We start from the raw sequence: 23,137 nt of genomic DNA, 5'->3' as shown, positions 1-23,137 counted from the left end.
CATGATTGTTAATGAAAATATTCTATCAAATTAAATGAGACATGTATATGTGAAAAAAATAAAATACAATGAAGAAAATCATTGGGGAAAAAGGAGACATGTAAAACTTTAGACAAAAAAAACACAAAGAAAATCAACAAAGTTAAAAGTTGATATTTTAAAAAAATTAGTAAAAAACTAGTAAACCTTATCAAAACTGATCAAGGAACAAAGAAAAAATTACCATTATCAAGGAAAAGGAGACATCATTACAAAACCAAGAGAAATTAAAAAGTTATGACATTATTACATATATTTGACAATATATATAATATATACATAGATTTGACAATTTGGATGAATGGACAAATACCTAAAAAATAACTTAGCCAAAGCTGAGACATGCACAAAATATACACTATAAACAAAACAAAATAAAACCAATGCTGAAAGAGCATCCGCTCAGGTTTACTGGCATTTGCAGTTAAAGATCGATCATCATGGGAAACTGCACTGCCTTAGTAAGAAGGCACTGAGGCGCTAGTTATAGGATTTAGTAGACTTAGATGATTTGGGAATGGTTCAAAGAAAGTGTATTTTGCTGGGGAATGAGTGCCATCAGAAAGAGAAAACAATCTATGAATGGTATCAATAATTTTCATCTAGAAGAGGGGAGAAATAGAGTAAGACTGTTATAATTGGTAACAAAGCAGAAGACACTCAAATTAGCTGGGAGAGAAAGACGTTTGGTTATTTTTGTGATGTGGAAAGTATTCTTGTTTTCGTGCTCAGGCTTGATTATGGTTGATTATGGGCATTGAGTGACATGTCTAATGTTAGAAATGTGAAATGCTTTACGTTCAATAGAACACCATGGCCAAGCTATTAGAGCCAGGCCAGTTCCCAGCCCTCAGTTACCAGGTGCTGCTCTTTTTTTTCCTTCTCATTTATGCAATGTTCATATATAAGCAGAACCTATCTATGCTATTTAGTCAGGACTGTGGTTATCCTTGTTGGGGAGAGTGGTAAGTAAGAGCTCTTGTGGAGTGCTGATAAAGCTCTGTATCTTAATCTGGGTGCTTAAATATATACTAGAGGCCCGATGCACAAAATTCATGCAAGGAGCTCAGCCCTCATAGCCCTCCACTGCCTAGGTCCTCGCAGCCCCCGGCTTTGTCCGGAAGGTTGTCCGGATGGTCGTCCGGAAGGTCATCTGGATGGTCATTCTGCTGTTTAGTCTAATTAGCATATTTGCTCTTTATTATATAGGATACACATTCATTTATATTTCAACAAAATATTAAAATTGAAAAGTAACTGGTTTTCTCTAGTTAGTGAGACTAATAACAAGGAGGGGAAGGACAAAACACCATTGCCATTATGTACTATACAATTATGTAAGCATGTATTATTTGGATATAACATTTTAAAAATTCAAAGTAAATGGCTTATTGTCTAAAAAAGACCCTTGTTTATAAGCCCCATATCCTACTCTTAGAAAATATGAGATGTAAAACTATAAATCCAACACATTCTTAACTGTAGAAAGTCTTCATTTACATTGGAGTTAACCTATGCTGGAGTTAATTTCAACCAATTTTTTCATCAGGACACAAAACCTTTACTGTAGTTTGGAGAACTATGAAGACAGAATGATTGGGTACAAATATAAGATTTGGTCTCCTGTCCTCTTTCCAGAGGAAGTCTTAACTTACATGTCTATTATCTTAGTTTCTGAATCAGGTTTGAGTATATTTTGTTTTGTTTGGTCAACTTGTATAATAGATGTGGGTATTTGGGGTGATTGTATATAAGGATATATTCATGCCATGCTGAGACTAACTAAAATATATCAGTACAGCCCGGCTGGTGTGGCTCATTGGTTGTGTGTGGACTCAGGAACCAAGAGGTCACTGGTTTGATTCCCAGTCAGGGTACATGCACAGGTTGTGGGCTCGATACCCAGTAGGGGGTGTGCAGGAGGAGGTAGCCGATTGATGATGCTTTTCTTTCATTATATTTCTATCTCTCTATCCCTGTCCCTTCATTCTTTCTCTAAAAAAATCAATAAAAACATATTTAAAATATATATCATATCAGTACAGAGATTCATGGGTCACAACCAGTGAGCTAGTTTAGGGTTTCTCAACCTCAACACTACTGACAATTTGTGCTGGAAAATGATTTGTTGTGAGATGCCCTGAGCATTTTAAGATGTCCCTGGCATAGAACTCTTGTATTGTGACAATCAAAAATGTCTTCACATGTTGCCAAATGTAACCTGGAAGGCTGGTCTGGCTGTGTTTATAGCAGTGGCCTCCCAGATCCAATTGGTCTAACAAAGACATACCCACATGGAGAGCCACCCTCTAGAAACAGATATAACAATTAATCACAAACTTAATTCAAATACATATGCCCATATGAAGCAACCATGACTAAAGTTAAGCATCTGGACTAAAAAAGCCAACGATGAAGTTCAGCTATCATTTGTACTATAACTCCTGGATCCATACTCAAACTCCACATGGAAATGAAATAAATGTAATGAACTGGAATGATAATGAAAAATACTTTTGACATATATTGTTAGTAAAACTTGAACTATTTGCCAACTATACCAGCCTCTTTCTTAACAACTTCTACATGTCTAGCTGATCCACTGGTCTTCAATTAATTACCAATTGCAAATTGCCATATCTACCTTCTGCAAGGGCTGAACAATTAGGCACACAAATAATAAAGTAAAAAACAATGAGAAATTGAGGAGGAACTGCACCTTGCTCATTTTTATTATCAATATACTAGAGGCCTGATGCACGAAATTCGTGCAAGGAGCTCGTCCCTCGCAGCCCCAGCTTCATCTGAAAGGTCGTCCGGAAGGACATTCGGAAGGTCGTTCGGCTGTCCATTCTAATTAGCATATTATGCTTTTATTATCAATATATATTTGAAAGATTTTTGAATAGAATAAATTTGAAGAGGAAAAGCATTTTCTATTCCCATTATGGGTACCTGCTTTGATCTCAGTATGTAGAAAGGCAGTTCATATTGCATAGATTAAGGACACTGTTATGTAAATGAAACTGGACAGACTTTGTTTATGTGGTTCTGAGACAGCCATCCACTGTCCCCAAAGGAAATGTATGATGACAAAATGGCAATTCATGAAGAGCTCAACACTATGGAAAAGGACAGTCTGAAGTATACTCAAGGAGAATATCAGACTTCAAAGAATGCGATATGAATGCATCCAACCATGAGAGAAAGGCAAAAAAAGTAAGGTAGGTACCAAGATTAACTAACAACACCCTTTTCATAGTTATAAAATAAACAAATTGATTCGAATAGTCCTGCACAACTATCTGGAACAGTGGTTCCTAATGTGACCCAATCATGATGCAGAATATGTCACTTTTCACCAGACCCAGCTTCACAGACCTTGTTAACACCCCTTCTCAGACAATGCCACAGATACTGCTAAAACCTGACACCAATCAGGGGGTTTATATTTAATGAGCCCTCGAGGGCCAGAACATAGACTAAAAAGAGTCATATCCAGATGGCACTAAAGGGTCATTTACACACACACACACTCATCCTTAAATATAGCATAGCAAGAACTAGCTCAGCAAATCTGAGTTAACGCGATAAAAACAGACTGAGACCAGAGACTGAACTGTGGAAGTAACTCCGCGTTACAAAGGCAAAAGACCCACTACTAGAGTTCATTTCACAACATATCAATGACTGCCAGGCCAAACATACTGATTTGGGGGATAATAGGTGATCAGCAAACAGTGCATGCTTTGCTATTTCATTGCTTTGCCCTATTTTCTTCAATTGTATATTTAAACCTTGTAGTGCTACCAATGTGTGTGGTATAAGTATGTGTATGTATATATGTATAAGTACAGATCCGTGTATGTATGTGTATTCATTTTGCATGACATACTTTACATTACTTTCTAGCTGACAAAGTCTGGGTTAGGTACCTATGCAGAAAAGAGGTAACACAACAGTAGTGAGACTGCTAGTCTTAGAAAGGCCTGCTTGCAAGGTAGGCCCATAACCAGAATCTGGGAATTTGGATTTTGTGAGGGTTCTCACTAATCCCAGATCACCTAAGAGTGTACTTAAACTGTTTATGTAAAAAATGTGGTTTATGATGAACACCTACTTTCCTTTAGGGCAGCGGTTCTCAACCTGTGGGTCGCGACCATCGGGAAACACATATAACATATCAGATATTTACATTATGATTCATAACAGTAGCAAAATTAGTTATGAAGTAGCAACGAAAATAATTTTATGGTTGGGGGTCACCACAACATGAGGGACTGTATTAAAGGGTCGCGGCATTAGGAAGGTTGAGAACCACTGCCTAGGGAGTCTGGAACTTTGCCATGCACCAGGAAGAATGTAGCCTCCAATAAAAATCAGCTTCCAATAAAAACTCTGGGCACTAAGTCACAATTCAGCTGTCACAACTCAGTGCAGGGGGATTAACACGTCCTGGGTGACTCCAATGGAAGAAGACTCTTGGAAGCTTGCACCAGACTTCACCCTTCACCCTATGTGGCTGTTTTCTTTGCTGATTTTGCTTTGTATCCTTTCCCTGCAGTAAGTTTTAGCTATGAATGAAACTATGTTGCGTCCTGTGAGTCTTCCTAATAAAACACTGTACCCAGGAATAGTCTGGGTCTGGGAGATGCCCAACACAGTGACTGTTCAATAAAGGCACTTTAAGAATTTCTCTACTTGCTGTTACTATTAGACTTAATGACATTACAATCAACCTCCACAGAAAGTTTCTATTTCCTCAGATTCAGTGGCAAGAAAAAAAAGTCAGTCAGTTATAAAGTTAATTACTTTGAAAATTTAAAAAATTACTATCTGGAAACTGTCAAATATTTACCTTGAGCAACCAGATCCCGTCTCAATAATGGATAAAGAACAGGTTCTACACTGTCCATCTCTTGTATAATAAGAGTTTTCCCAAAACGTACTGCCAACTCAAGAGCTGTGATAAAGTTGCTATCCTAAGAGAAAAAAAGTATACATATTAATTCCTTCATTTCCTTAATATTTATAAAAATCCTTACAGATAATAAATGAATATATTAACAGGAATATTATGAATATTTTAAAATGTAATATGCATGTTAACAATTCAAATTATTTATTATTGCTTTTCTAATTATAAGTACTTAGGAATGAACCATTTTAGTTGAATAAATTATCAAATAAATTTCATAAATAATTAAAATAGACATAAGAAAAATAAATATTTTTACCTTAACAATAAAAAAAGCTTTTTTCAGCCTTCCATCACAAATTTCAAATTGATGCAGAAACAACTTTTCAAATTCTATGTGCAATAAGTTATTCATCCCGTACTTAATAAGAACTACTTTGGTTAAATTCTAGTAAACTTTTCTTTGTGTAGTATGCCTAATCATGGTGAAAAGAATTTTTAGACAAGATTCTATAACCATGCAAGAATTTTAAGGCTTCCTGGCTAGGAAAAGAGCAGTTTCCAACATCACTCCAGACCTCCAACTGTGGTTAAAATAAATTAAATATTTGAAATAATAACTATTAAGATCTACTGCAAACCACAGTGACATTAAAGTATTTTGTGTATTACCTAATTTACAATTATTCTCAACACACAAATAAGGTCAATATCCCCATTTTATAAATGAAGTATGTTTTAAATTTTTCAATCACCTAAAAAATATCTATTAAAATTAATCATACAACTAGCCCTTCCTCAAAATGAAAAAAAAAAAAACCTGGCCAAAAATTATTTTCTTCACAAGATAAATATGACAGTGAGAAGTGATAACCTGAAAGAATATGATTAAATTTCATTGAACATGTGTCAAATCTTAGGACACATCAAAGATATTCTTGGTCAGTTATAAGAACAATAAATTATAAGAGACACTGAGAGAAACTACAAGTATATTAAAAGTCCAGGAAGTTTTTCTCCAAGCTCAATTAGTAACTAATTTGTATAAGATCTTATACTCGTGTCTTTAAACATAATTTAGTGTAAGTGCTTATTGCTTGTCTCTCTAGCCCAGGACTGGGGAACATCCGACCTGAGGGACTTATAAGGCCCAGGAAATTATTTGATCTGGCCCTGAGTTAAATGTCTGACCAAATAGAGCAGGCTAATTTTTAAGTTGATAATTTTTTATGGCCCATGAATGATGTTATAAATAGCCAAATGGCCCTTGGCAGAGAAAGGTTCCCCACCCCTGCCTCTAACCTATTAGACTGTCATGTCCATGAGTGCAGGAAGTGTGACTACTTTACTCACCATTAAATTTTCAGGACTTAGATCAGTGTCCTGCACTTAAAAGAAATCAAACAAATATTCTTACCCCTTTCTTACAAATTAAAAATCTCAAGTTAAGAGAGTTACATTCTTTTCCCAGGTCGCACACCAGGTAAGTTAATAGGACTCAGCTTTGATCTATGTTTTCTGATTATAGACACAGAGTGCTTTTCACCATAAAATGTCATTACTAGTTGGTATCTAAATTATGTTATACACACCTGCTGGTTAATAACTTCCAAATGTGAGTCTTTCAAATGTGTTTTTAACCATTCTGTAGCTTGGGAAGAAGGGTCTATAAGAAATGGGCACACTCGACTCTAGTTCAAAAGAAAAATTAGAAGTTTTTATTAAATGGAAATAATTTCCTAAAAATTATGAATCAATTACTGAGTTAGTTTTTCTCTTAGTCTTTGGAGAATATAAATATACAACCATGAGGAAGAATTAAAGGTACAGTTCTTAGCTGTACCAGAGGCCACATTAATAAATTTTAGAGTTATCAGTAATTAATAATAGATAATAAAATTAAAATCACAGTAAAGTAAATACAGTCTCATTTACTACTAAGTAACAGACAATGTAAATTAACAACATAGTAAGCAAGAGCTCTAGACAACCAAGTTACTGCCTAACTTTATATATTCTTTGGTTGAATAAACAATAAAGGCCTTAAAAGAGAAGTATGAACTAATTACAAAAGTATTACTGAAATAATTATCAATATAATGGCTTATATTTAAAACATTCATTCTTATAAAGTGTTACATAGTTAATATTACAATAGAAGTGCCCTAGAAGAAAAAATTACATGTTATAATTTAAGATCTAATGCAGTGGTTCTCAACCTTCCGAATGCCTCGATCCTTTAATACAGTTCCTCATATTGTGGTGACCCCCAACCATAAAATTATTTTCGTTGCTACTTCATAACTGTAATTTTTCTACTGTTATGAATCGTAATGTAAATATCTGATATGCAGGATGTATTTTCATTGTTACAAATTGAACATAATTAAAGCATAGTGATTAATCACAAAAACAATATGTGATTATATATGTGTTTTCTGATGGTCTTAAGTGACCCCTGTGAAAAGGTCGTTTGACCCCACAGGGGTCACAACCCACAGGTTGAGAACCGCTGATCTAATGAATTAGGAACTAAATTCATTACAGAATACACATCACTAATTAAACTCTGAAACAAAAGGAAAGTTAAAAACCAGTGAACATGCCCTATACACAAAGCCACTTAGCAGATGAAAAGAAGCCATATATATATATATATATATATGAAAAATTTAAATATATGTAAATTTAAGTCATCTAATAATCATTGTTACCTAGTCAATCAGAGTTAAATAATAGTGACTGATTTAGTTTTTCTTAAATTTTCATTTATCTGAAAACTGTAAGCAGTTGTGTGCTATAGGGAGAAGATACAGGAAATCAAAGTGAAACAAAGACTTAGAACTGAGGTATGTCTAATACTAAGAACAAGATGTTCTTTCAGTGACATACCAAGAAGGAGGCGGGTAGTGGGGAACATATGCCCCAGGGATGAAGAGCATTTTATCAGCAACATTGTTTAAAACTGCCAGCATATGGTGATAATAAAGAGCTGACTGGGTTAATAACAGTTTTATTAGGGCTTTAAAGTTCTTTCCAGACAATGCACACATCCTTTTTTTAAAAAATTTATTGATGTCACAGAGGAAGGGAGAGGGAGAAAGAGAAACATCAATGATGAGACAGAATCACTGGTTGGCTGCCTCCTGTACACCTCCTACTGGGGATTGAGCCCACAACCCGGGCATGTGCCCTGACAGGGAATGGAACTGAGACCTCCTAGTTCATAGGTCAATGCTCAGTCACTGAGCCACACCAACTGGGCAATGCACCCCTTTTTGCTTGCCCCCAGAATGGCCTGCTCTCACCACAGTTCCCTCTGTGTCACTGTTTATGACCTTCACCCAAACTCTATTTCTGAAAGTTTCACTTATTGCTCCATCATGTAAATCTGCTATTCCCAGCAAAATGAGATGGTTAGTAAAGATCCTATTAAGTATTACCAACCTACTACACCTAGGTTTTAGATCTTACTTTATGTTAGCATTCAATAGCAAACATTTCTCAAGTCTACTAAGTTTTGACTAACCATGAACATGATTATTTTAAATGTCTTAAAAAGGTCTTACCCATGACTTCAAACCAATGATCTGATGCAAAATAAGAAAAAAGAAGACAAAGTTTCAAAAAATTATGTTTTTAGAACAAAAAAACATTTTTAAGAATTTCAAAGAGTATTTATAGGTTTTATTCATTTATTTATACTTCTCTGGAGAGATTTAAATAAAATCTCTAGGGTATATTTTAGGTCTGTGTTGATTAAAAGTAGTTAAAATCTACATTTAACAAATCATAATAGATCCAAAAATACTGACTTTTATTCATTCATGTATTCATTTACCTACCAGAGGCTGCATAACCACCATGGTAAGACAATGTGAGTGATAAAGAAATTAATTAGATATATTCTTACCCTTAATGACTTCACATCTAATAAAGCAGCCAAAAATAAAAATTCTATAATGGAAGACTACACAATATTCTGTAAGATCGCAGGTGGAGTTAGGGGAAGCTGCTGGCAAGCAATTCAAGTTAAACTAAGAAAAATAAATTGGAATTATTTGGCAAAGAGATGAAAAAGCATTTCAGGGATAGACAGGAGCATGAAGGAGAGAGGAATAAAAAGCCGGGGTACATTTACGAAACTATCAGTAGTTTGGCACCATAAGAGTAAAAAGTGTAGGCAAAGATGCTGCATACAAAATGGCAGGAGTAATTTCAGTCTTTCTGATCATGAACTTTTCATGGCATGTTTAAGAATAATGAAATTTTCATACTTCAGGAAACTGAAAGTCACTCAAATATATTAATTTTAGAACTGTCATGATGAGATTAACATTTTAGAAAGATCACTACAAAGCAGTAAAGGAAGTGATATTGGGGGCAAGGGACCAACTAGTATAATAATGTATTTAACCAGGTATAAAATGATGAAGGCCTTAAATGAAGCCATTGGTGGTGGATGTAGTTAGAACAGAATAAAATCATTATACATTTGAGAAATAGATTTCACAAGACTTGTTGGACAAGTAACTAAATGTAAAATTAAAGTGAGGATGACTTGCAGATTTGCAACTTTTATTACTGGGCCAAGATTGTGTAATTTCCACTGGTAGGAAATAAATGAGAAGCACTTTATAAGCATGGGGGAGGAAGAAAAAAAGTATTAGAGTGGATAGCTATCTTTACCTACTTTTCATGTGCCACTCAATGTATTTCGTATGGGATTATCAATCTAGCACTGCACTCAAGGGGCGAGCAAGGGACCCAAGCTAACAATCAGAATCATTTTGGGGTGCTGACATAAATGAATTGGGGTGAAAGGGGAGGACAGAAAGGTGAAGACATATCTTTAGTCTGGGAACATATACTCTGATAGTGGTAAGTCTATAGTCACTAAGAGCCATTCTTAACACCGGGTAGAGAGAATCTGAGGATGAATCCATCTCTTCAGAGGAGAGAGAGCAATGTCCTGGTAAATCATCTGAACTCTAAAGCCACACCCAATCTTTGAACCGCTCAGTTATTTAAAAGCATGTGTTACTTTTCTTTTCTTTTCTTTCTTTTTTTGTAAATGAACTGTACTTGGCCACTGAAAGATTCTTCACTAAACTAATAATATTAATAATAATGATTAATAAAGAGACAGAGCTTGAGCTAGCAAGGAAGGGAGCTCTAGATAATATCTAACCTTAGGAGCTAGAACTAGAGGTCAGGAGCTCAGAACAGAGGGCAAATGCGGGAGATACATAATATCTATTTATATATATATTAATTCTTCTCTCCCTGGGGAGGGGGAGGACAGGAATGGGCTGTGGATATTTTTGGTAGAGATTATTTTAAATATCTAGGACACTCTATTTTATTTTTATTACCTATAAGCAAGATAAGAATAGAAACATTTTTATAAGTAAAACTGAGATTAGCTAAGAATTACATGAACAGGAATAATAGAATACTAATAAGTTAAACATATACAGAAACACACACATGTACAGGTATGAGAGGCAGTTCTGCAGCACAGACTGGTTTGATGGCAGAGTTTGAATCTTGGCTCTACCATTTGACAGCTGTGTGACCCTGGACAAACAACTTAACCCTTCTGTGCTTCCATGTCCATATCTACAAGATAGGGTTGGTTTGAAAATTCAAAAAAGTAAGTACTTAAGTGCTTGACCTATATAAATTGTAAAATAGTAATATAGACACAACACAGAAAATACTATACAAATGATGATTATTATTTATTTGAAAAAAATTCCATATGTGATTTAACTTTAAAATTTTGTATTCTTTAGACTAATAGTAAATTAGTTTGCATTTCCTTATCATACTTTGGCAGGAAGGAAAAATAATCTCAGAAATTCTAAGTGGTTCAAAGAAAATTAATTTGAAACTGAACTGTATATACTGTAAAAATCAAATATTTAATATATCTCTACACAAGAAAAATGGTTAATACTGTAAGATTTAAATAAAAAATTATAATACTGTGACATTTAAATTAATCATCTTTCCATATTCTTTTTGGAAGCTTATCACTCACACTTCTCTACTTTCTAACAGCCTTATACTCTCCATTATCCGATTCTAAAAAATCATAAAATTTATCACCCAAACCAACACACTTTTGGGAGTAAAAGGAAAACTATTAAGATTACATCGGGACAAAAGGCATAAAGCATGGCAATCCAGGACATATAATCATCATGACTACGTTCTTCCCCGGCCCCCAAGGACATGGGTCATATAAGCTTTCAGTTATTCTAATAAAACTAATTCTCATTACAAGGCCAATGATGGACAAGTATTTGACTATGTATTTCATCTCCCAGACAATACATGCACTTCAATACTTAACACAAATATGAGAAATTCAAGCATCTTTGAAAGACATACAGTGGAATAATTGTTGACAATGAGTGGCTACAGCCTTAAATGTGGGAAAGCCTCCACTGCGAGGGAGAGTCTCAGAGAAGCGCAGGTATAGTTGGTGAGGAGATGTGATACCTGATTCAAAAATTCATCTCATTCATTATGCCTGGCCATTCTTCTCAGGGAAGACTTCCCAGAAATCCAGTTTACGTGTATTTACAGATCTAATTTCACATACAACACATGGTGATGTTAATGAGATATTATAGACATGTGCTATCTGATCACACCCTTAATTGTAGCAGCTTATTCTAAATCTAGTATACTTTACAACTGAGACAGAGTATTGACCATAATGGCAAATTCATTAAAACAAAATAATTAATTGCCCTAATAAATTTTTCCAAGTGGTTTTTTGTCATATGAATGCATATAAGTATCTATAAGAAACTTGGAAATATTAAATGTAAAATAAATCTACATAAGCTTATTCTTGCAATTATTTTCAAAAGCAATTTCTCCTGTACTTATTATAAAAGACAATTCAGAATACAAAAGTATTTTCATCAATAAAATTAAATTATCATCAATAAAAAATAAAAATTGTGATAAATATATCTTATCTAAAGGCTTATCTACCCCTGATTTCTTATAAAATGAAAAAAGGAGAATGCTTAAAATGTGTTTTTCAAATCTGCAAATGATTGCTTTCTTAGATTACTAAAAAAGAAAGAAGAGCTGATTATAAAACCTTAGAGAAGGAATAACTAAAATAAAAATCACATAGTTTGCAATAATATAATGAATTTATTGACATACACAATTAGAATTTCAAATCTGTAATCCTAGTGTGAAAAATAATAATGAAAGATGTTTCAAAATAAATTAAAGAATAAGCCAAATCAAATTAAAAGAAGACAAAACTGTTTAATCTTTGATCAGCAACTTCTCTCCAATGTATATCAGCTGATTAATAGGATTAATCAAAATAAATTATCCAAGAATGAATAGAGCCCACAATAAAGATCTAATAATACTTAGCCTATGTTACCTAACGAGGAGCATTTAGTGTTTTGAGACTCTGGAGTTATAGAATAAGGAAATGGTCTGTGGGCAGAGAGAGGGGGCCACAAAGTGGAAAGAGAAAACTGTAGTATGTAGTATAAACTATTAAGATAGAAAGAATAGGGGGGGAAACATCACATAATCAAGGGGTGGAAATCATATTCCAAGTTCTGTAACAGAAAGGTAAACCAAGTTAATGGTAAAAATCAAAAGTCATTTAATGAAATGATCTGTCTGTATATATGATTTGGAATTTGTTTTCACATTCATTGCTAATCCTATATAATAAAAGGCTAATATGCAAATCGACTGAACAGCGGAATGACCACCAGGGGTGCTAGCGATGGTGGCGGGAGCCTCTCCTGCCTCCTCAGCAGTGCTAAGGAGCAGAGAGCAGGCAGGTGGTAAGGAGCCAAGGGTCCCGGACTACAAGAAGGCGCAGATCGGGCTGAGGTACCCCCACCCCCTGTCAAGTGCATGAATTTTGTGCACTGGGCCTCTAGTAAGGTTATAATAGTTTCAAGTTTAAATGACTTTTGGGGAACACACACTGTGAGACAATTTTCCAAAAAAAATGCATATGATCATCTCTAACTTATAACCCCCAAATTTTTTTAAATAAAAATATAAAATCATGTACACTAGGTGAAGGAACCATACAACCAAATGAATCAGGTATTCCAAAAGTATTTCTATTACTAAGTGTGAGTTCAATGTAGAATATTTAGCCACCAAAATAGTGACACTTTATAAACTTTTAAGGTAAAAAATAAGTTATACTAAAAATTATAGAATCACCAAGCAAAATACTCCACTTCTGTGTAACTAGGAAAGCATTCAAAAGAAAAACATCTGATAAGGAAATTAAAATTGATTTATTACCTGTAGGATAACAATAGCATTTTCTATGGAAAGATCATCTGATGGTAGGCCTTCACTTTTCCAGATTAACTGCTCACTTTCAGTACAAAGAAATCTCCGCAGATCAAATTCTGAAAAGTTAAAGATATCAATAATACTTCACTGTAACAAGCTTGTATTTGACAAGTGGGAGGGGATACAACTATTTAAAATACACTCAAAAAATCTCACAATTATCTTTAATATTAAATCTATTCTTCCCCATTTAACAGCAGACACTAAGGGGAAAATAGTACAAAGAAACGGAATTCAGTTAATTTATATTTTATCTATTAAATGAATGTTTCACAACTATAATAATTTGTGAAGAGCACAAAATTCATAAAGAATTTTTCAGTTCTTGCATCTCATCTTAAGATATGAAATTACTGTAATAATTAAACTAATAAAATGTTTAACTGTACTCATGCATATACCAAAAATAATTCAGTGGTCTCAGTGTCATAGAGTGATTTTAGGAATAGAAGAATCATCATAACAAAACAATTCTCAGGACATTTGTAAAATTCAGCAAATCTAAAGTAGCTACTGTATGTTTTAACTTACAGATACTTTTTTCTCATTTAAAAAAGTAAAATGACAAAAACCAAAAGATGCATATTTAGTATACTAAAATTTCAAATTCATGAATAACTAAATACAAACTTTCAAGACAAGCTGACTTGGTCCATTCTTCCAAAAAGGTTTTTCTCAAACCCTCAGGAGCAGCAGAAAGGTATGTCATAAATGCAGCAGCTAGTTGAGCTCTTTTTGGAAGAGTATCTAATTCCTCCGTTATCTCTGCAACCTAGAAAAAAAGAGAGTGATGTATGGATATGTTTTAACTTGGAAAAAATGACAGCTTCAAAAGTTAGAGTTTTAACTATAGAGGGGAAAAAATCATTTATGAGTTAAAGGTAATAACCCCTGTCTTGAATAAATTGAAAAAAATGTAAAAATATAGCCAAAACCAGTTTGGCTCAGTGGATAGAGCATCGGCCTGCGTACTGAAGGGTCCCGGGTTCAATTCCGGTCAGGTTCGATTCCAGTGGGAGATGTGCAGGAGGCAGCTGATCGATGTTTCTCTCTCATCGATGTTTCTAACTCTCTATCTCTCTCCCTTCCTCTCTGTAAAAAATCAATAAAATATATATTTTAAAAAAAATGTAAAAATATCAACAAAGCTTTCAATTCTGCTGATCTTAAACAAATGTGTGAAATCCCAATATATTTGTAAAGATTAACATATTTTATCATTGAATTTTCCTAATAATTTTAACAAAAGCAGAACTTTTATTCCAAGTATAGTTAAATATGTACTGTGTGAATTAGCATCATTTTGTAAAATACAATTAAGATACAGAGAGTATGACAAAGGCACAAAGCAAAGATAAATCTTTCAGACTCATAATTTAAAAGCATGGCTGGCTAAAGCATACGTTTGAGCAGAAAATGTAGCAAAACAGAAGTAATGGAAAAAGAGAGGAAGTGATTGGAGGGAACAACATTGTGGAAGGTTTCCCATGCCATGCGAAGGAGCTTCTATTTAACGTGTGGTTATTATGAGCCATTGAAAGTGTTTAAACTGGGCTGTGAGTGATGGTATAGATTGGGTTTTAGAAAAATAATTAAACTGACAAAGGAAGAATGAACCAATTAAAGGGTCAGATAGGAGCGAGACAAACTGGGAGAATTCAGGATAAAAAAAAAAGAATTGGCATTAAGGAAAGAAGACAAATATAAGATATATTTGCAAATGGATTATGACAAGTAAATAAGGAAGAGGAAGAGTCTAAGATAACTACATGTTTTTAGTTTTAATGCCTAGAAGAAAGATGCCTATGAGATATAGAAAATCATACAGACTTGGATAGAAAAATAAAATAAATCTAAACATATGAGTTCCTGAGACAGTTAAATGCAAATATCTAAAGTACAGTTGGAAATATGAATTTAAAACTAAGCAGTCTAGAAATATAGCTCTGGTCAGCATCATTATATATGTGATACTCTTCTGGATGAAATAACCCAGAATAGTTGCAAAGAAGCTAAGTGATAGGATACTGGGGCCAAACATTTCTGAATGAGCAGATGGTGAGAATGTGGTGAGAGAGGGAATCTACAAAACAAACAAAAACAAGAGACAACCTTTAACGGAGTGCTTCAAGAAAAGATAAATGGCTAATAGTGTAAAATCCTAAGATCACTGTACTGGTAAAGGTAAGTTCCAAAAAAAGAGTACTCCATTTTCCATCAACTCTTTTTCATCCCTGCCCCTCCCTTCAATAATATAGATAACAAAGAGAAATAGGTTGCTTTGTCTAAAATCCATTCATATAAAGGTACTGTGCTTAAAGATTAATTCACATAACAGCCATTAACATCTAGATCATTTTTTCTTAAGCCAGCCGAAAGTTAATGGATATTTCTCTCCTTTTTATTTTTTTAACAAATAGATTACATTATAGATCTGTATTTTCAAGGAAGCCCTTATTTTTGACGTTTCTTTCTCACACAAACCTGTGCAGTCCATCTCTTGTGTTCTCTATCAAGCTGATTAATTAAGACTTCCGCAGCTTTAATTGTTTCTTGTGCTTTGCTTACTTCAGCTTCAAGTTTGGCAGCCTCTGAAGTCCTGCTCTGAAATCTGTGAAAACATTAAAGGCAAAGAAATGTAAGAGAGAGTTGATTAAATTAACCTTAGGCAGTAAAGTGAACTTTTATATAAGAATTTAATTAATGATAATACTAATAGTATTTGTGTTCAAAATATCATTCATCAAATAGACACATATCCATATATACATACATATATATACATACATATATATAAAATGTATAATTCATAAAGGGCATTCATTCACTGTACTACTTCTCCATATAACATTCAAGACCCAGTTATAAGATTGATCAAATTTATCTTTTCAGTGTTATTTTATTCTATTCTAGTCCAACAAAGCTATAGCTTTTGCTGTTGCACCTCAAACTACAAAATGTATGGCAACAGTGCATGATAAGTGCTTAGTTAAGATGAAAAGGCACTAAATTAGTGAGTAGAAGACATGAACAGAAAACGTGTTCTGATTGATGGCAACAAGTTATACCAGAAAGCAATGTATATATATAAGAAGACTCCAACAAGAGACCCCCTGAAACTAGTGACCAGATTCACACAAGTTTTATTATTGTACTAGAGACCAGGTGCACGAAAATTCATGCACTGGGGGGGGAAGAGGGGATCCCCTCAGCCCAGCCTATGACCTCTTGCAGTCCGGGACCCCTTGGGGGATGTCCAACTGATGGCTTAGGCCCGCTCCCCGGGGGATCAGGCCTACACTGGCAGTCAGACATCCCTCTGGCAGCCCTGGAGCCCTCAGGGTATGTCCACCTATTGGCTTAGGCCCACTGCCTGCACGGAACAGGCCTAAGCCGTTAGTTGGGCATCCTCAGCACTGCCACGGAGGTGGAAGAGGCTCCCGCCACCGCCGCTGCACTGGCCAGACATGAGCTGGCTTCTGGCTGAGCAGTGCTCCCCCTGTGGAAGCACACTGACCACTGGGGGCAGCTCCTGCATTGAGCGTGCCCCCTGGTGGTCATTGTGCTTCATAGTGACCAGTCATTCCCGGTCATTCTACCATTCAGGTCACAGTCATTCCCAGTCATTCCACCATCCAGGTCAATTTCATATTACCCTTTTATTATATAGGATTATTATATAGGATATTGTTATAAGTGTTCTATTTTATTATTTGTAATTGTTAATACTTATTTTTCCTAATCATAAATTAAACTTTATCACAGGTATGTATGTATATGAAAAAACACAGTATAAATAGGCTTTAGTGCTATCCACAGTGTCAGGCATCAATCGGGCATATTGGAACATATCTCGCACTGATATGTTCCATTTCCCAATCTTCACAATTATTTTAAGTAAAATGTTCCCACATTTATAATAATTGCCATACTAATATTTTCTATCAGACACTAAATAGCAATCACAGGAGCCCAGAGGTATATGAAAGATTTTAAGATTAATAATATTCATAAATGGTCCTTAAATTTGAGTATAATATTGCACAGGGAATATCTTTTCAACACCAAAAAGCACAAAGTTAAAAGAATAGACTTTTTAAATGTCATCATACACTCTCATGGAAGATTATAGAATAGCATCATCTGAAATAAAGGAGTCTAAAACTTTAAAGTCAAAACAATAAGGAAATGGGAATACCAAATGTAAACACTCTCAGTATTAACTTATTACATTTGATTTATCTTGCTCAATTTTCCAATGCTTGGGGATAAATATATATATATATGTAAATATACATATAGTGGTAACTATATCAATGGAGACTTAAATATTTTTGTTCTTATCATAAAAACTTTTTTTAAAAAAGGAATACCTTCTATATTATTTTATACCTTTCCCATTTTTAGAGTGATAAATAACAAAAAAAGGTGAAAATAGTAATTATAACTAAGATTTTCAAAAATAAAAAAATAGTTGAAGTATATTTTCAAATATCCAAAATGCATTTTAAAATTTAACTTACTTCTCTTTAAGTTCTGATACTTTTTGACCAACAGAATTAAGAAGCTCCTCTAGTTTCCTTTTTCTGTCTTCAGTTTTCTTCAAATTTCTAAAATATAATTGAATTTTATAAAAGTTATTCTATTTTAGATACCAACAAAGTGCAGCACTAGCACCTTAAAATGTAATTTTGAAGTAAATAAATGACAATGAAAACTATTAATAATCCAGTAGTCATAATACCTTTACTTAGAATTTGATATGAAAAGCAAAGCTAAAATTAAAAATGTATCTTCTGACTTAGCCATACCACTTACAGAAGCCTATCTTTAAAAATACTTGTGTATGTAGATCTCGGGATAAAAATGGTAAACATAGTCAATTACCTACTATCTCTTCTAAAACTCTATGGAATGAAACCAAGGGAATAAAGATATACATGTATAAGAAGAAAGATAATGAAGGAGAAAAGTATTACAAAAGAGTAATTCAATAAAATTTTGAAAGGTGATAACATACCAGAAATGCCACACAAGTTAAATGGCTTCAGGAAGAGAAGCTGAAAGAATTCTAAAATGCAGACAACAGGTACCTCTAAAATGCTCAGGAAATGCAGACAACAGAGGATTAACAGTCATTATTACAAAGTGTTTGACCTCAGATTGCCTCCCCCACTGAAAGCGTACTATCTTCTTAACGCAATCCTGGAAGTCAAGTTTATACCCCTCATACACCCTCATCCATCCTACCCACACCCTAGGCAGAAGCAATGAGGATTCTTCTACAGAAATGACTGGCCTCTTTCCCCAAAAATACCCACAAACATTGAGAGTTGCTATCAAATGGCCAGGCCACACTGTTGCATGCTGCTGGGCATTTGTGCATTGCACAATCTCCTGGAGTTATCAAAACACAGACTGATATCCTGGCTGATGTGGCTCAGTTGGTTAGGCATCATCCATGCACCAAAGGGTTGCCGGTTCCATTCCAGTCAGGACACATGCCCAGGTTGTGGGCTCATCTCCAGTAAGGGGTTTGCAGGAGGCAGCCGATCAATATTTTGCTCTCACATCGATGTTTCTCTCTTTTTCCCCCTCCCTTCCTCTCTCTCTGAAAATCAATAAAAATTCTTTAAAAAAAAAAAAAACCCATGAACTGAAAGGCCTCACTCTGCACCCCACACGTTGTATCTAATTCAGTAAGTCTGACTGAAGCTCAAAAATGTGTACTTTTAACAAGTTCCCAGGTGACACTGATGCTGCTGCTTCAGGAACCCCACTTGGAGAACCACCACAATAGAATAAGGCCTTCAAAATTGTGAGATCAAATTTTTTCTAGCCCAGTGTTCTAAACCCAGCCTAATTATTGATCACATATAATAATATAATATAGATAATGTTAGACATTGAAAGATCTCAAAACATTTTTCATCCTATTTACCTTTGATTGGGAAGCTAATGTGAAGGAGGTGCTCTAGAAAAATGGACTAAACTAGGAAAGAGAAAGGCAAGGGCATTAATAAAAGAATGAAATCAGAAAAGAGACAAAGGTAATTCCCAGAAAAATGGTGAAGTGAAATCTCAAGATAATAGCTGTAAGCACCAGGCCTAGGGAAGAACTAATTCACATTGAAACACAAGGGAAAAGGCTCCAGAATGGGTAATGCTAAGAAAAAAGTAAGTAGAACATATAGATTCTGAATATGTTTTAGGGTCTGACAGGAAGACTGCGAATGAATACGTGTATGTACACAGAAAAAATAACCAACTGAATAATCTGAGCTAATTGTTAAGAACAAAAAAGAGGTGTCCAAGAAAGGAAATATAAAACATGTCTCAGCAGTGGAAAACATATAGTCAAAATAATGTATAAATGTAAAACAAATATTTCACAAAATTACATTCAGAAAATTATAAAGTTTAGGGGGCTAAAAAAATCTCCTTATCTAGAATAAGAATAATGTCAAAAACTGATCAAGAATATAACATACCTCTTAGTCTGCATAAGAACAAAGGAGATACAATACAATGCTGACCTAGTAACAGCAAATTGATATTTTTAAACCAAAAAAATAAATGGTTAAATTTTCCCCCTGCCTGCCCAGAGAATATTTTAGACAATACACACCAAACATTTCCTAGAACTTAGAAGGTGAAAACAAATATAAAAGCCCACTATTTCCAAAACCTCCTTTTTTGTACTTTAATATTATCCCTCTACAAAACTTTAGCTCTTTCTAAAAGAACTTCTACCAACTTATCCTTCCAACAGCATAATAATGGCAGGGAAAGTTATTGGTTCTTCTTTCCATCTCCTTCCAATTGGTTTTCCTCTTCTTGGTCTGATTAACGTTGAATTTGTAATTAGTTGACTCCTTTTATATGATTTAATGTTTTTAGCTTCCGTTTTAGATATAGACAAGAAATCCTAAATAAGTCTTAATAAGATAACTAAATCATCAAATCGATGAAAATAAATCAAGGTTAGAACTGTTGGTATTTTCTGTCACTTACGACTCCAATCGTGCCTGCTCCGTTTCCAAAGGCTGGATTCGCTCCAGGACATGGGAGTACTGCACGTTGGCTTTGACCCAGGCAGCCAAGGGAGCCGCGGCAGTGCTGGCACGCTTGGCATTCTGAAAAACCCATCAGTTATCCAGCTTCTTAACTTATTTTCAAATAATAACAGAATTAATTCTAGCATATTTTACTTAAGCATTTATTTCACAAATGAAGGTTTTGGTGTAGCTAAAATAAAAAGAAAGTGAGTTGCTATTTGATTAAGTATGTCTCACTTCTTGCTTAAAAATCTTTCTGAATCTCATACAATCTTTAATATAATGATGTTTTATCAACATATTAAGTATTCTATTAGTCACATTTGTAATGACAATGTCTGTCCGCAATAATGTTTAAGCATCAATTATTTCTCTTCTCTACATGGAATACATCTTTATTAAATAAAAGCAATTTCAAAACATGGTTTTTAGTGTTAAAGAAGATGTACAAAACATTTTTAATAAGGGATCTAAAAAACATACCAGAATCATGGAGTTTAAACTATTCACTAAAATTAGATACAAGTATCCTAACACAGACATCTATTATTATCTGACAAGTACACAGGAAGAAAGAAAAACATACCAGGCAAGCTGGACCTGATATGGTAGACTGGGACCTTACCACTGACAGACCAGAGTAAGATTTAAAAATCACTTATGCTAATAAATATGCACCACACCCCAACTTGGATTCTAGTCTACCTAATTCTGACGGTAAATGCTTACTACCTATAATATGTACAGCTTATTTTAAAAAAAAACAACTTTTAGTTATTAGACAATCTAAGCAATTGATAGTCATCACTTCTTAATTTGCAGGATATTATAAAGCACTGAAAAGGAATTTATGGTATAAGTTTAAAAAATTACCTTTGGATCAAAAGATCCTTTATTTTTATGAAGAAGTTCTTCAACACTGTCTCTTATTTCCTTTGGAATATTTCGTGCATCAAAAGTTGCTATGTCTTCTCTCACACCTCTTTTTGCGAGGAAACTAAAATTAAAGCATATTATTTCAAATAAGGTTAAATAAAATTTGCTAGTTCTTACAAAAATATCAATTTAACAAAATAGCGTATGTAATAATTGCAATCTATTGGCTAACAAAAAATAAGGGACTGAAGTATGTAAGCTTTAAATGGACTATCCACATTTTTTATAAACAAGGAGGAACTACAAGAAGCTGCACAACAAATTTCCTAGTATTCTGTGAATAACCTGTAGCAATGAAATAAAGAAATTACAATCCTGTTATTCTACCCACATCCCTTTATGTGAACTACTTGGTACTCGTATGTTCTAGGATATGCAAGAAATTTTTCTGCTTTCTAAGATATTTAAAGTGGTCTCTGAACCTAAATCTCCTCTCCCAACTCCAGATAGAAAAGGACTTTACTACCAATCTAAATCCTAAAATGTAGTTGAATACCATAACAACACTGCTATAGTATAAAACTTGAAGCTGCATTGTAGCCTATTTAGTTAAGACTCAGTCTTTCCTAGTAGCCTGGACAGCGTGGCTCAGTGGTTGTGTCAACCTATGAACCAGGAGGTCACGGTTCAATTCCCAGTCAGGGCACATGCCCAGGTTGTGGGCTCAATTCCCAGTATGGGCATACAAGAGGCAGCCGATTGGTGATTCCGTTCACTGATGTTTCCTCTCTCTCTCTCTCTCTCTCTCTCTCTCTCTCTCTCTCTCTCTCTCTCTCGCTATCCCTCTCCCTCTCCCTCCCTCCCTCTCTCCCTCTCTCTCTTTCTCTCTGAAATCAATAAAAATATTTTTTTAAAAAACAAAAAGACTAAAGTATTTCCTAGTATACATTTTTCTTGTGTTATTTATGGAGCTCTCACTCTCTCTGACTGTACCAAGAGTGCCAAACTCTCCAGGCTAGTGACTATATTTTCTTCATCAGTAAATGACAGTAAACACGACGTGAGTACCAAATAAATGATCATATCTATCGAGACATTCTTAAAAGATTTTAAGGCTTTCCTGTTCTCCTCTTTTGACACTTTTAACAACCACTTATGGAGAAAGAAAAACGTAGATCTCGATATATTGTTACATAGAGTATCTTGAGATATCAGAGCAAAGTGTGAAACCAGATAATTAGATGAAGTTCAGTGTGAGAAACAAAAAAACAAATATTTTAAAATATAAAGGAATGTGTAATTCATTGATGAAATAATAACATTTTTCACAAATTCAAAAACTTACCTTTTCATGCTCACCCAAGATGTATCAAAGATACCCATCAACCTTAAAACTCCTTCGAGAATGTCTCTGATTACATCAGGGGGCATACGCAGTGAGCGGATTTCTGAAAGAGATTCTGGCTTAATGTTTCCAACTGCTAGTTTCGCTTCATACACTAGAGGCTAAAAGACATAAAGGGCATTTTCAACTTCAAAACATATACATAAAAAATTGTTAGCTCATTACAAATCATTGCATATTTGTCATTTTAATAAAATGACTCTAGTTAAACATGCTTTCTCTTCCAATATCAAAATGCTGTAAAACATAAAGTACAAAATGTTCAAGTCAAGAAAGCAAGCGTCCTTGCCACAACAGCATCACTCTCATCTGAAAGATCTAATTTGTTTTGAGACAAGTTGCCAGTTTCAAAGCTCTTTATATTCTAAGACTATTTAGTTGATTTAGTCAAATCTCCAGAAAAGGAGCCTAAGAGTTTGTGTTAATTTACCTACAACATAGTTTTTTCCTCCACAGTCAAAACAA

General features: G+C 34.3%; 1 protein-coding gene across 3 annotated transcripts in view; it reads right to left on the bottom strand.

The window, feature by feature from the left end:
• The window catches only part of DYNC2H1 (dynein cytoplasmic 2 heavy chain 1), a 305,024-nt gene that overhangs the window by 148,555 nt on the left and 133,332 nt on the right, over positions 1–23,137 (bottom strand). For 2 of the 3 annotated variants that reach the window (XM_059707923.1, XM_059707921.1), the window contains exons 57-66: positions 22,613–22,773; positions 21,265–21,388; positions 20,348–20,469; positions 17,857–17,943; positions 15,818–15,944; positions 13,964–14,105; positions 13,280–13,389; positions 8,527–8,547; positions 6,550–6,648; positions 4,898–5,021 (exon numbers count right to left, since the gene is read on the bottom strand). In XM_059707923.1, the coding sequence (XP_059563906.1) occupies positions 4,898–5,021; positions 6,550–6,648; positions 8,527–8,547; positions 13,280–13,389; positions 13,964–14,105; positions 15,818–15,944; positions 17,857–17,943; positions 20,348–20,469; positions 21,265–21,388; positions 22,613–22,773 (1,117 nt within the window). The remainder of the gene's footprint in view (positions 1–4,897; positions 5,022–6,549; positions 6,649–8,526; positions 8,548–13,279; positions 13,390–13,963; positions 14,106–15,817; positions 15,945–17,856; positions 17,944–20,347; positions 20,470–21,264; positions 21,389–22,612; positions 22,774–23,137) is intronic. The other variant, XM_059707922.1, reaches the window with a different exon arrangement.

The sequence above is a fragment of the Myotis daubentonii genome, chromosome 9 (assembly GCF_963259705.1).
Source record: "Myotis daubentonii chromosome 9, mMyoDau2.1, whole genome shotgun sequence".
NCBI lineage: Eukaryota > Metazoa > Chordata > Mammalia > Chiroptera > Vespertilionidae > Myotis > Myotis daubentonii.
This window is presented reverse-complemented; position numbering and strand designations above follow the sequence as displayed.